The 13,274-nt window shown below is 43.4% G+C and overlaps 1 protein-coding gene across 1 annotated transcript; it reads left to right on the top strand.

The window, feature by feature from the left end:
* Positions 1–2,441: 2,441 nt before the first annotated feature.
* SAMD7 (sterile alpha motif domain containing 7) lies at positions 2,442–11,959 on the top strand. Its single transcript, XM_010158063.1, has 8 exons — positions 2,442–2,544; positions 3,239–3,365; positions 3,458–3,594; positions 4,703–4,781; positions 6,919–7,598; positions 9,652–9,773; positions 10,529–10,639; positions 11,687–11,959. The coding sequence occupies exons 1-8, from the start codon at positions 2,442–2,444 to the stop codon at positions 11,957–11,959; spliced, it is 1,632 nt and encodes a 543-aa protein (XP_010156365.1).
* Positions 11,960–13,274: the final 1,315 nt, after the last annotated feature.

Genomic DNA, 13,274 nt, shown 5'->3' with positions numbered 1-13,274 from the left:
GAATTACGCCCAACACAAAATCTAGCCTTTACGAATGTAAAGAACTTTTATTTTGAGGGAACACCAGTGGTGTGGTCCAAGCAGAGCCTCTGCTCTCAATGTGAATGGCTGAAATGACTAACTTGTCCACTTCTCGAAAACTCAGGCTGAGACCAAGTATCTTCACCATACCAAGGAAATGTTAAATTCCTGAATCATAGAATCACTAGGTTGGAAAAGACCTTAGAGATCATCCAGTCCAACCGTATCTGTCCGCCACTAAACCATATCTCTCAGCACCTCATCCACCCGTCTCTTAAACACATCCAGGGATGGTGACTCCACCACCTCCCTGGGCAGCCTGTTCATGAAGCCTGAAGCATGTGAATTACATAGATAGCTTCCCCTTCCATTTTTTTGTAACTCATCAGTAGGTTAAAGGCAGTAAAAGGAGTTATAATGATTAATTTATAAATGGCTTGGGTAACAAAATACAGGATTTGGCTTTCATCAGATTTTGGACCACGAAAAGTTTTAAAAACTTTTCCTGCTTACTATTTCCAAGGAATTTTTGTATCCTAGGTAGCAGGATTAAAGGTAAACAAACCACTTGCCATTGGATCCATCTTGTACTGGCAACAATGCTAACACCTCAAGCTGTGTTGGATCTCACCGGTACTTGTACAACACCTCTGCCTCTGCAGTCATCACATATGCACAACTGGTCCCACAGCTGGACATTTTGGTGCCAACGCCGTTAATCACAGGCACTGAATTTGTAAGGCGGGGAAACACAGTATAAAAATCAATGCTTACTTTGCAGGCTGAAACAAGTCTGACATAAATGTGAAAACACAGGAGAGACCTGAGCAGGTAGGTTGAGTTCAGGGAAGGCTGACATTTTAATGTCATAGCATCACAACATACTGAAGGCAAATTGGCAAGTAAGCCATAAAAAGTCAAACCACCCAAAGCTTTGGATGGTTTTGGCCATTTGCACTTCAGAGATGACATCTTTGCGGAGTGATTATTAACATGAATTCAGCAGTTGTCAGCACTCAGCTGAAATGGAAAGTAGCTGCTGTCAGGGAATCTGTCAGTGATGGCTTCCCTGCCATGGGATTCACATTCCAAGGTAGACCCAGAAGAGAGGAACCTGCTGGTCTTAGCAGCACTGTCAGTCCTTGTTTCTCAAGGATTCCTGTTTGCTGGCTTTCATGGAAAGGTTCAAAAAGGCATGATACACTTGAGCTCTCCTTGGCGTTGGTAGAGTCTCTGAGCTTTTCTCTTTGCATTTCTAATGTGCCCTTCTCTACTACCTTCACCAAATGCCAGCTGAACCCATGGAGCTGTAACTCTATCTACAGGATGAGAACACTTAAGCATTACATCTTCCATCTTTCAGAAGAGGGAAAGAATTTATTTTATCTGAGCTACTGGGGAAAAAAGTACAACTTATTCTAATAAAAATTAAAAAAGAAAAATCAATCTTTTTCTGTGCAAATCTAGTTTGAAATGAATGTACACATGCCCTTGCTGCCTTTACAGCGAGGCCTGCCAACCCCTCAATTTAAAGCATTCCACACAGGAGAGAGCTTTTTAACATCCGGGTTGCAGGTTACAGGACTTATTTTTGCAGATAGGCCATAGAAGAAATTCTGCTGTAGATCATTCCCCCAAAATCCTGAACAGGGCATACAGTGGTTATTCACTCCCCTGGTATCAGCATCATTTGTCATCTAGCCCCCTTCCTCTTTGGACAGGCAGAAGTGCTCACCTCAGTGACAGCACAGCTATGCATTTGTAGTCTATTAATTTTTTGCCTAGATATCTGCTCTTCATCTGGCTCTATTTACATGGACATATATGGATAATTAATCTGAGCCTTGCTGGTTTTATCGCTGTTTTCATCACTCCGGAGCACATTCTTTTATGGGTTTTACTTCATCTTAAAGGGCTGATGTCATTTGGAACAGCTTATTTCCATCATTCCTTTCCATCTGTTTCATTTAGTTTACAGTCGACCGGGATCCAAACTATTACAATTCCCAAACAAGACCAAAGGTACCTGAGTGTGAGCACACGTCACTGTTCTCAGGGCTGCTGTGATACAGCAGGGATTGCAGGCAAAAACTTTGTCTTAATTACTTCTTTCTGAGCAGCTGATATTTCCCAAAATCCTGACTTTTCTTGCATAGTATGGCCCAAGGACACTGAACAACTTGGTATAAAAAAGGGCAACATTTGCATTATCCTGAAAACTGAAAGTTTCTGTACAGTAACCAATACAATCCACAAGCACTGAAGGGCACAGCTGTGACTGGCAGAAGGACTACCTGCTTATCTGAGAAATAATTTGCATAACCTGCTCCGTTTCTTATGCTGCTGCATGTCTTATTCTTTTCTTGGGCCTGCTGATTCAGTCCTTTACAACAGAAAAGCTGTTGCTGTCAGCTTGCAGCATGACTCCACGAGATCACATGAGAAAAATGTCTATCCTGGGGGAACAAGGAGCACTAGAAGAGAAGCACTTGTACCGATTAGCAAGTGGTATGGCAGCAGGAGGTAAGCAGGAAGAAAACTAACAGCATATTTGTTTATAGGATTGCCAGTATCTATACAAAATGCAAAAAACAGCCAGAAACAGGTTTAAACTCTTTGAAAGGTATTTCAAATTTATCTTAGGAGTAAATGGAGAAACATCTCTCAAGGTAATTAAGAATTAACATGGGGGATTCTTGGCATTCAGAAGTTGATGAAGAGATGCTAAGTGTCTGTAAGAAGAGCCAAAGTCACTCAGGAACTCAGTCACAGCTAAAAGTTACAATGTTCTGGCTCTTCTTTCTCATGACAAGGCAGGTTCCAGCTAATAAGATTTTTCTAAAAATAAAACTGTATTAGAAATAAACACTCTCTGAAGCAGAGAACTTAACATTCATGGCTATTCTCTTCTGTTTCATAGTGTTATAGGAATGATTGTTAGTTGTAAATTGTCCTTTTGTACACCTGACTCTGCACATCCTGTTTATTTCTACTGCAGGTTGATTGCATAAATCTACATTCTTTAAACAAAGCGGTTAAGGTGGCAGTGGAAACATCTTTGTTTAGTGGCTATTAATAGAGATGTGATTTGCTAGCTCATAATAAAATGCTGGCACTTGAGCAAAATCCCCTATTTTTTATGGCAAAGTTACACTGCTGAGAGAATCACTTTCTAATTTACTCCATTGACAACAGAACTGTATGTGCTTTGTGTCAGAACTGCGGCAGCGGCAAGAGATGCTAATGAGAAATCAGTTGATGGCAGTAAACCCTCAGCTGATGAGCGCAGGCCAGCAGAGGATGCAGGCGATTCCCTCCCAGTTTGAGCCTCGATTGGTAGACAGGTATTTTGTGCCATTTCTCTATTATAAGGATCTTGGATTATTTTAAACTTAAGTATCCTTTGTATATCTGAATGTATGTTTTTTCCTCTCAGAGATCTGTTACCTTCAGCTGAAATGATGGCTTCAGCTGACCCAAGACAAATCCATATAGCATCCCACCTGGCACCCACGGTCCCACAGCACGCAAACATGCCAAACATCTTGTCCAGCCGTGTTTACCCAGGCCCAGGTAATGCACCCATAACGTACCCATTGTCTTCATCCTGAGAAGCGATAGCATGTAAACGAGAAGGCAAACTGCACCTCTACTAGTTTTTCATACGTTTATTGGTAGTGTCAACAACAGCTGATTTTCTCTGGAAAAACACATTCACTAAAAGGAGGAAGTACACACGCCCGAGAGCCTAAATGGTGCCAGTTTAAGTCTAAACACACCCATTTTAGCTTTTGTTAAATCCACTGTTTTCAAAATCATTTGCATGGTTTTGTTCTCCCCTTTTATTTTTGTATTTTCCAAGCATTTTCCCAACTAAACAGAAGGCTGTAGCTAAACAACTGAGTCCAATCAACAACACTTTTGCTACATTTAACTCTTGCTCATATGAGCATTTGCTATTTCAGAAGACTACTTTATTGATCACATTTCTTCAATCGTAATATCCACTCGACTCATGCAGGGCAACGACAAGTCCTTTTAGTAAGGGCTCAAAATTACAGGGCACAGCTCTAAAGGGAAGGCTAAATATCAGCACGGCAGCACAACTGTGCACACGTGTCATGCTGCACATAAGTTTATATATCACTTTATATAAAGGGAGCATATCTTAAGGTTTCTTCTTTGAGATGAGGGAATAAATTCTCGATGCCACAAGAATTCCTGGCTTCAGCCTTTCCCCTTCCCCATAATGTGGACCTCAAATAAGATACCCCCCTCAAGAGGAAGTGTAATTTAAAATTACATGGCAGCTAGGTTGAAAACAGTCTTGAAGGAGCAGGTCTGCTTTGCTTAACTGATGGTTGCTCTTTTCTGAGCAGCTACGAGTACTTCAAACTCGCCAAATAAAACCACCCTGCTGTCTCTTTCCTTTATGGACAACAGCAGGTACACCTAGCTACAGATTTGATCCTGCAAATACCTAATGCTGGACTTAATGTTTCTATTACATATTCCCATCAAAGCAGCGAACACAAATAGGATTTAACTTGAAGTCTGGTGAATCACATAATTCAAGTCTTAAAAAGCTTTTTGAAGGGTCTCTGCATTGCTTTGGGGTTTGTGCATTTGCTTAAGGAAGCGAGTGAATTTTAAAGATATTTTTCCCTCCCTTCCCTTTAAGGATACAGCTTTCTGCAACCAGAATCCATGGAAGCTGTGGCCAGAAGACAGGAACTGGTTCAAAAGCAAAACATTGCCAGGTAATCAGTAGTAGGCTTTGCTCTGAGGTGCATGCCAGGATTGGGGTAGCAAAGGCAGCTAGAATTGATTAAGTCACAGACTTTTTGTGGGATTTTATTGACTGTGAGATACTTTTTCAAGTCACCCAGAGAAGCAGAAGGCCCTTGGCTATCTCTTAAGAACCAAAGCTATTCAACTTTCTGCTTGCCCACATTCTGCTTTTAGCCTTAAAAATTATAGAAGAGAAAGAAACAAACCCCTCAGCTTGGTTAGAGAGAAATAAGCCACAAACTTCAGCCCCAGCCCTTGAACACTAGATCCAAACACCCTGCAGTTACAGAAAGTCAGAAACAAATTCACACAAAACATTTCCAGCCCTACAGCTAGGCCCTTGGGATGATGAGCTATGTCTCCACCCAGCCAGGGTGGACAGTTTTCCTAGTTTAACTAAACAGTCTGAGTGCCAAGGTGACTACAGAGAGCCCATTTATTAGTACGAGTTTCAGTGTAAGCAGTAGCTAGACAGAAGTAGTAGAAACTACGTAACCACCAGCACCCTCCCTCACAGCCACACCATTTCCATAGAGAACTAACCTTAATCACTCCTGCACTGGGCACAGGGATAAGGTGCAGCACCCCTCACACACTAAGTTAAGAGCAAAGAACAAACAAGTTCTGAGCAGGCATCTCAGGAGAATTATAATAAAAGCATTTTCAGCTCTTCAGTCAGCAAAGCTAGATTACTGAACTCCTCCAAGCACAAGATTCCCATTGACACTGCACTTTGTATAGCTCTTACCACACAGCAAAAACCCTGAGAAAGGCAAGTAAAATAGCTAGCAGCAAGCATGACCATCACATATATCCCCCGGCCACTTCAGAGTTAGTGCTACCTGCTCAGGCTCTTCCCTCAGCCCACGAAACCACCTGGGAAATCACCATACTGGCAAGCTTCTCCCTGCTTTCTGCAGCACACATCACCTTTAGAGCTGTGCTAGATCCTTTCACCCTTTACAGAAATCAGGTGTTGGCAAACTCCTGCACTTGCTGCAGCTGGTTTGCTGAGCACCTGGGCCCGAATCCTTGTTCTCCAAGGGACTCTGCCTCACACCAACGCTCAGAGATCCCCTGCCTACTGGTCCTCAGAGGAGCAGAGTATCTTGCCTGGAGGAGCAGTCAGGAATGTCATGCTCTTTGCTGTTTATCTCCACTTGAAGAGCTGTGTGTGAGCAGTGACAATAGGGCAAGATGGACAAGGACGTGGTACACAGACAAAACACTTCCACTGTATCTCTGAAAGCAGGAAATCAATCATTTGGATGTTGTTGCAAAGATGAAAGAGGGCAGAGAAAAAGCCTGAATGTTATGATCAAATAATTCTTCCACCCAACAATCATTGCATAGAGATACCTCTTGCCCAAACAGTTTTCCTGACAATGTTACATTAATGAGAAGTCTCCTAAGTCTCTCTAGTTCTTTATCACTTGCAATATCACTGCCCTTTTCCAGTTTTCAGAATAACTTTCTGATTGGTCATGTAAATCACTTATTTGCTTTAGTCTTTGGTCCTTATGACCCTGAAGACAATTTTCTAAATTCCAAGTGAGCAGAATCACTGTAATAATGCCTGGATCGCCAATATCCAAATAACACTTGTTTTGTCTGAAATATTCTCCAGAGACAACACATGGAAGATATATTTTCTCTTCCTTCAAGTTTACTATATGTATCTGGCAGCACATTAAATATAGCCAGGTTTGCTGTTTCACCTGCAGTTTGTGACCCTTCACACACAGCCGTACAGGGGAGCGAGAAGAAAAGCAGTACTCTCGCCTATTCAGTTGTCACAGAATCATAAATTGGTTTGGGTTGGAAGGGACCTTAAAGCCCATCTAGTTCCAACCCCCCTGCCATGGGCAGGGACACCTTCCACTAGACCAGGTTGCTCCAAGCCTCATCCAGCCTGGCCTTGGACACTTCCAGGGATGGGGCATCCACAGCTTCTCTGGGCAACCTGTCCCAGTGCCTCCCCACCCTCTCCGGGAAGAATTTTTTCCTGATTTTTATCCAAGTTTTAATCTGCTTCTGAAAAAAAAAAAAAAAAGAGGTGATGAAGGAACAGTGTCTCTAACTGCTCGTGCTCTGTGTGTCTCTTAGGATGGAAATGGAGATGAGCACTATTTTTCAACAAAAAGAAATGGAGAAAGCTCATCGGAAAGGGCTATTGGGCCTGGAAGCACCTTTCCTTTACCATGGGATGCCAGCTAGTCCCATTGCTTTCCGTGGCAGGCACAGACTACCCGAAGGCCATCCACCCAGCGACTTGTATGTCCATCGTACCACCCTTGATGAAATTCATGGCAACACTATGCTCATGGCAACTAGCCCGTACCCTCCAGTCAGCACTTTGCAACGGGAGAGGGGACGTCGACCAGGGAGAAGAGCTGGAAATCACAAAACTGCAGACTGTAGTGCAAATGGCACAAAGAACCAAGCTGACGACAAAGCTACGGACTCTGCTTCAGCTGCAGCGGATGATGAGAAAGAAGACAAGAAAGAAGCAGAGGTGGAGACACCAAACAAACATGAACAAAGCAAAAACCAGGCCGAGCCATCTGCAGTTGCCAAAAACTGTAAAGAGTTTGAACAAGGCTTGAGAAAAAACTGTGCTACTCATGAAATTTCTAATGAAACCAACAGCTGCAGCAACACAAATGAGAAGGAATCTAATAGCTCCTGCACTGCTTTTGATGACAAGTACATGTACCCTTCTGCAATCCCATTCTCAGCATTACCATATGGATTCCCAGTACCCAGCAACCCATTGTTGCCTTCAGGTTTGTCAAGTCTCCAGATTACAGTTAGAGTGGCATGTTGATATTATTTATTTGTATTGATTTGCCCTTTTATTTCTTCCCATTTGAAGCAAATTCTTGGTATGATAGAGTCATGGCAACTAAACATGGAATTCATATGCTGCAAATAGTAATTCCTTGGGAAATCCATGTCAGCAAAGGCGAAGGGTGGGTTTTGCTACCTGCAGACTGTACTGCTTGCTGGCATAATGGAGGTATCAGCATCTTAGGTAGCGGTGCTTTACTTTGCAGGACAATGCTATTGCACAGCAAAAAGACACAGAACAGCCTACTGACTGTTTCGGTTCTCTGTGCCATGTGCTAGACCACTGCAGGATGTCACAGATTCATTGAATCACAGAATGGTTTGGGTTGGAAAGGAGCTTAAAGATCATCTAGTTCCACCCATGGGCAGGGACACCTTCCGCTAGAGCAGGTTGCTCCAAGCCCCATCCAGCCTGGCCTTGAACACTGTCATCCTGTGTTTGTATCAGTCCCTGGGGACAACACCCTTGTTGAACAGAACAGGGAATGCCCTTAGAAGCTGCACTCATTTAGGAACAAACCTATCCCCGAGACTTGACCTCCCCAAGAACAGAGCATAAGATACAGGCCTCTCCAGCCACTGTGCAAGAATCGATGTTTCTAAAGCTTTGCAGCCCTTGTTAAATGCAGCAGTGCCAGTGGATGAGCGCTCCAAAGCTTCCTACTACCTGAAATAAGAACTGGCTGGGGTGTCTGTCCAGGATCATCTACCAAAGACACACTGTATCACTGAAAAATACATAATCACAGTCATAGAATCATAGAATCCGTTAGGTTGGAAAAGGCCTTTAAGATCACTGAGTCCAACTGTAAACCTAACACTGCCAAGTCCACCACTAAACCGTGTCCCTAGCATGCACATGAAGTATTCAGTTCCTGTCTGCAAAAGGAATTTCAGTTAAAATAAACAAAATTGCTGAGTGAAACTGTGAGCTAGTCTCTCTCTTTGTTATGGTTTAGCCCTATCTGGCATTTAAGCACCACCAGTCGCTCTACCACTCCACCTCCTGGCCCCCCTTCCCAGTGAGGAAGAGTTGGAGGAAAAACAAGGGAAGATCATAGAAGTTGGGATAAGAATTGTTTAATAATATAAATGAAACTTATGGATTTACTAACAATACTACTGCTAATAAGTAATTAAAAAAACCCAGAAAAATAGAACATATGATACAGGATCTCAGCACCCATGGACTGACACAGCCAGGTTCCAAAAACAGCAAGGCAAAGAAATCTGAATAGAGAGAAAACCCCCCTCCCTCAGCCCAGGAGACAAGAGCAGGGAGAAAGAGACTTCCACCACTCCTCTAGATCAATTCTCTGACAAAAGACGCTCCTTCTCTGCTAATCACTCTTCCTGAGCCCACCCTGCCGGCAGGAATCTCCTAGCCAACCCCCACACACCTTCCGGGTTGTGCCTCTCGTGGCCCACTTTCACTCCTCGCAAAAACTGCGCACCTCGCAAACTTCCCCCCACCTCGCCGGCTGCCAGCGCGACTAGTGACACTGCCCCCTCGGCTTGATGCATTATGGAATGAAACAAATGCCTATGGTCTGGAACCAGCACACGCTTCTGCCCATAACTTTTCTGTATGTCCTGCTAACTCACGGGAGGCACTATGGGCTAGCAAAGGCTTGCTTCTGCTCTACCGAACTATTAGTCAACTTAAAACAACAGTAAAGTCTAAAGAATCTAAAGCATTGCATAATGTACTCATCAGAGAAAACACTGCAGTATGATTTTTATGTGTAGTGACTGGTACTTACAGTGCCAGCAGGAAACTAAAGAAGTCACCAAAAGAAAACCCTCCAGAATCAGCTACTGCTGACTGGTGTTTTTGGGGTCTGGGACTCCTGTATCTGCCTGTGAGTACACACTGCCGTGTATATATTAGGTTCTGGAGAAGTGTAAATATTCTCATGTTAACAACCATTTCCTATTGATTTGCCAGCATAGTTCTACAAACATAACATTTGTGTTTCCTCCTCAAAGGAGCACATGGCCTGATCCTGAATGGAGAAGACATTTCTTCCATTGAAGACATTCGCAAGTGGACTGTCGATGATGTATACAACTTCATCGTTAGCCTCCCGGGCTGTTCAGATTATGCCCAGGTGATTATAAACATTCATCCCATTTTCAGGTCTCTAGGACCATTTAGATTTAAAAGTCATCACATGTGTAAATGTTAGAGGTTAACTGGTTGTCACAGAGTTACAAACATAGTAGTTTTCATTGTGCTTGAACATATGAAGCCTCTTGCTTCTCAGAGGGAAAGCCAGTCCCTGCTCTGAGAGGCTGCATGCGCTGCGATCTGGTGTCATTCACCATGGCACATACCAGGGGGACCAGCACCAAACAATAATATAAGAAAAGTATGTTAATTTTTTTCACTCCAATTGCCCTGCACAATTTTTATGGGGATTAAAGCAATTTTGCATTCTTGGATATTGGTATAACCCACCTACTGCCCCTGTGCTCTTACAGGCATCATTCCATTTGAAAAATGAAGTATCATTAGCAATGAAAACAAAGAGGTTGAAATCCTGTATATTCCCAGTAAAGCCTTAATAAGATCAACACAATTCTTTCATTGGTAGCAGGCTTAAAAAAACCCCAAACAAATAATGCTGCAACATTAGAAAGTTCCCACTTGCCAAGAACGAGTGGATTAACTCCAGGCAAATCTGCTGCCATCCACCACAGCTGAACAAGCAACCTTATGCTGCAGTTAGGAGATAAAGAAGATGATAAACGAGTAAAATCATTATTTCCTCCTTTTATTGTCTATGTCTCTGGATTAAGCATAAAAAAATAACCTGTGAGGTCTGTTTTAGCACACCCTGATGTGTTTTTTCCATTTCCTAAGATCTTTAAGGACCATGCTATTGATGGAGAAACCCTCCCGCTGCTAACAGAGGAACACCTCCTGGATACAATGGGATTAAAACTCGGACCAGCATTGAAAATCCGCTCTCAGGTATGATCATTAAAGGTATGCCAAGATGGAATTAAATGTATGCCTTCTAGTGGAAGGTGTCCCTGCCCATGGCAGTGGGTTTGGAGCTAGATGGTCTTTAAGGTCCCTTCCAACCAAAACCGTTCAGTGATTCTATGGCAAGTCACGAGAGTCAGAAACCAACAGGATGCCAATTTTTCTAACTAAACACATTTTTTCTCACTGATAAGGTAACTACCATAATACTTGGAGAAAAGAGTTACTCCAGCATAGTCTGCTTTTGCTTCTCTGCGTGTTACAAAAGCATGCAGGAAGACAGCAAGAGGAGGTTAGGACTGACAGTTTGAGAGACACAGTGGAGTCAGGATACAACAACACTGGAGACTCGGCTGAGGTTGGAAATGGAAAAGACATGTTTGACAAATTAACTGTTTCACTCCTCTTTTCCCTTCCCAGCTGGTAAGGACTGGTACATACTTGCTTTTGTTCCAACCTGGCTTTTCAGACATAGCAAGTAGAGGTTTCTACAGCCTTTCTGGGAATATAATTGTACCTGTTTCACCGACAGGCTGTCCCTCTATGTTTAAAGTTTTCTGCTCTTAATTTCATCCAGTAGTATCAACTCTCCATGTGTTTGTGTTGTTGTCTGGTTCTTTTCCTTTTCTTTAACCCCTTGTTCTCTCTCACTCCACTCATTAAAACCACCTTCCTGCTCCTGGCTGGCAGTTTGCCTCCCCTCTGTCCCATGGGTGCTACAGCACCTATGGAGTAAGAGGAGCCTGCTGTCAGGCCAAGCACACTGGGCCATTTCCCAGGCTGAGTGTTGCCAAGCTCCTTCCCCAAGAACTTGCAAATCACAAGTTTGATTTCTCATCTAGAAAAAGATGAGAGAGGGAAAATGGAAGAGATTGTTTTCACTTTTGCTGACCACTGATAACCCTTTGAGATGGTTGGCATCTCCTGGATGTCCCTGGCGTTGCTACACGACAGTCAGCCTTGATGTTTGATGGTTTTAACACTATCTCAAGAAGAAATTGCTGCAATTGTGCTTTTGTGCGTTTTTTACAGGTTTCCCGACGTCTGGGCAATGTGTTCTACATGATGAATCTTCCCCTATCCATGCCCCTGCCACCTGCTCCAGGCAAACCCTCCGATCAGCCCTCCGACATAGCCTCCCCTCTCCACTGCAATAGCAGTGGTGATACACTGGATAGTCCCTGCTCTCAGGACCCGGAAACTTCCAAAGCAGTGGAACAGATTGTTTCAGAAAGCAGGGAAAACCCATGTGACACAGCTGGATCTCAGGTGGACTTCCAAATGATCACTTTTCAGAAAAGTTGAGCCCAGTCCAGGACACAGGATGCTTTTAAGAACACAGGAACCTCTAGTTGCAGAGAAGACAGCTACAGCCCAAAAACTGTGCCACCAGGGCTGAATGAACTAAGGCGCAAATGCGTCGTGAGGAAGTGAGGTTATCTGGAAGGCATTAAAAAATGCACCTACATGTTAATGCAATTACTTCCAAGTGCAATTAACTGAAAAGAATACCAATACAGTTAACAGGTAGATTTAATTTTTCATTAAAGTCCGGGGCGATCACTTAAATCCGTCAGACACTCAGAGTGCCCCGTCTGTCTCCTGCTGAGAGACTACAGGGAAAAGTTACAGCTTCCACACATAGCTGACTTCTGCTTCTGTTGAACAATATGTGTACAGAAAATTAATACAGAATTCATTGGGAGAGTACGGAATTACCTGCAGAATATAGAGAAATGTACCCTAGACTCAGCAATTTGTATTAATTCCATTGCTATTCTAGAACTAAGCCTTTCCAAGTGCCTGTGAAGGGTAGACTGGGCATAGATGAGCTACACAGATTAAACCCTGGACACGAAAATACCATGTGTAACAGCAGTTTTAGTTATTCCGAGACAATCTTATCAACGGGGTTTGTGTTTGCTTTGCCTGATTGCACAGCTGAGCTGAAGTTAGGAGTAAGCATCAGCAGACTCTGCTGTGAAGACCAGTCACTAGGACAGTCACATTCCTGCAGGCAGTGGGGTCAAAGCCACCCAGGTCCTGGCAACCTCCGCCGCAGCACCCTTCCCTCAGCTCCCCTGGGCCAGCCATGGAAAGCCCGTCACTCAGCAGCACACCTGGTGCTCTTCATTTTGGAAGAGGTCATCAATGTTAGCCTGAAAGCTCACTTTTCTCTGCGAAAATACGGTTTACCCTTACCTCTGGTACTGATGATTCATTACCTCACAGCAAACAAGAACCACAAAACAGAGGTTTTAGCTAGGGATAAACCCCCAGCATTTTATTGTGATTTCTGTGTGAATTACCTTTGTCCCTTCTTTAGGGCTTGGGTCACACACTGCTCTTCCACCTAGGCTTTGGAAGTCAGTACGTCACAGTGCCGTCTTCCACCCTCTTTGCAAGAACACTTCTTTACTCCAAAGGACGCACAAATATTTTTGATAAAATTAATCCCTGTAAATTGAGACTTGATAAATTGTGGATCTACTGTATCTTGTTACTTTAGATTCTCTCCCCTTAGTTTGTGTGGCCTCGAGTACTTAAAACCCAAGAGGCACGTTGCTGTTTAGACGGTGAGTGGCTAAACACAGGAGAGGGAGTATTCTCACCGACTGTG

This window comes from Eurypyga helias, unplaced genomic scaffold (assembly GCF_000690775.1).
Source record: "Eurypyga helias isolate BGI_N326 unplaced genomic scaffold, ASM69077v1 scaffold22168, whole genome shotgun sequence".
Lineage (NCBI taxonomy): Eukaryota > Metazoa > Chordata > Aves > Eurypygiformes > Eurypygidae > Eurypyga > Eurypyga helias.
Note: the sequence above shows the minus strand (reverse complement) of the source record. Positions and strands in the feature narration are given on the sequence as shown.

Coding starts and splice junctions, on each gene's coding strand:
- SAMD7 (XM_010158063.1), top strand. CDS start 2,442: ATGACTCCACGAGATCACATGAGAAAAATGTCTATCCTGGGGGAACAA. Junction 3,366..3,457: donor GAGCCTCGATTGGTAGACAG/GTATTTTGTGCC, acceptor TTTTCCTCTCAG/AGATCTGTTACCTTCAGCTG. Junction 7,599..9,651: donor CAACCCATTGTTGCCTTCAG/GTTTGTCAAGTC, acceptor TCCTCCTCAAAG/GAGCACATGGCCTGATCCTG.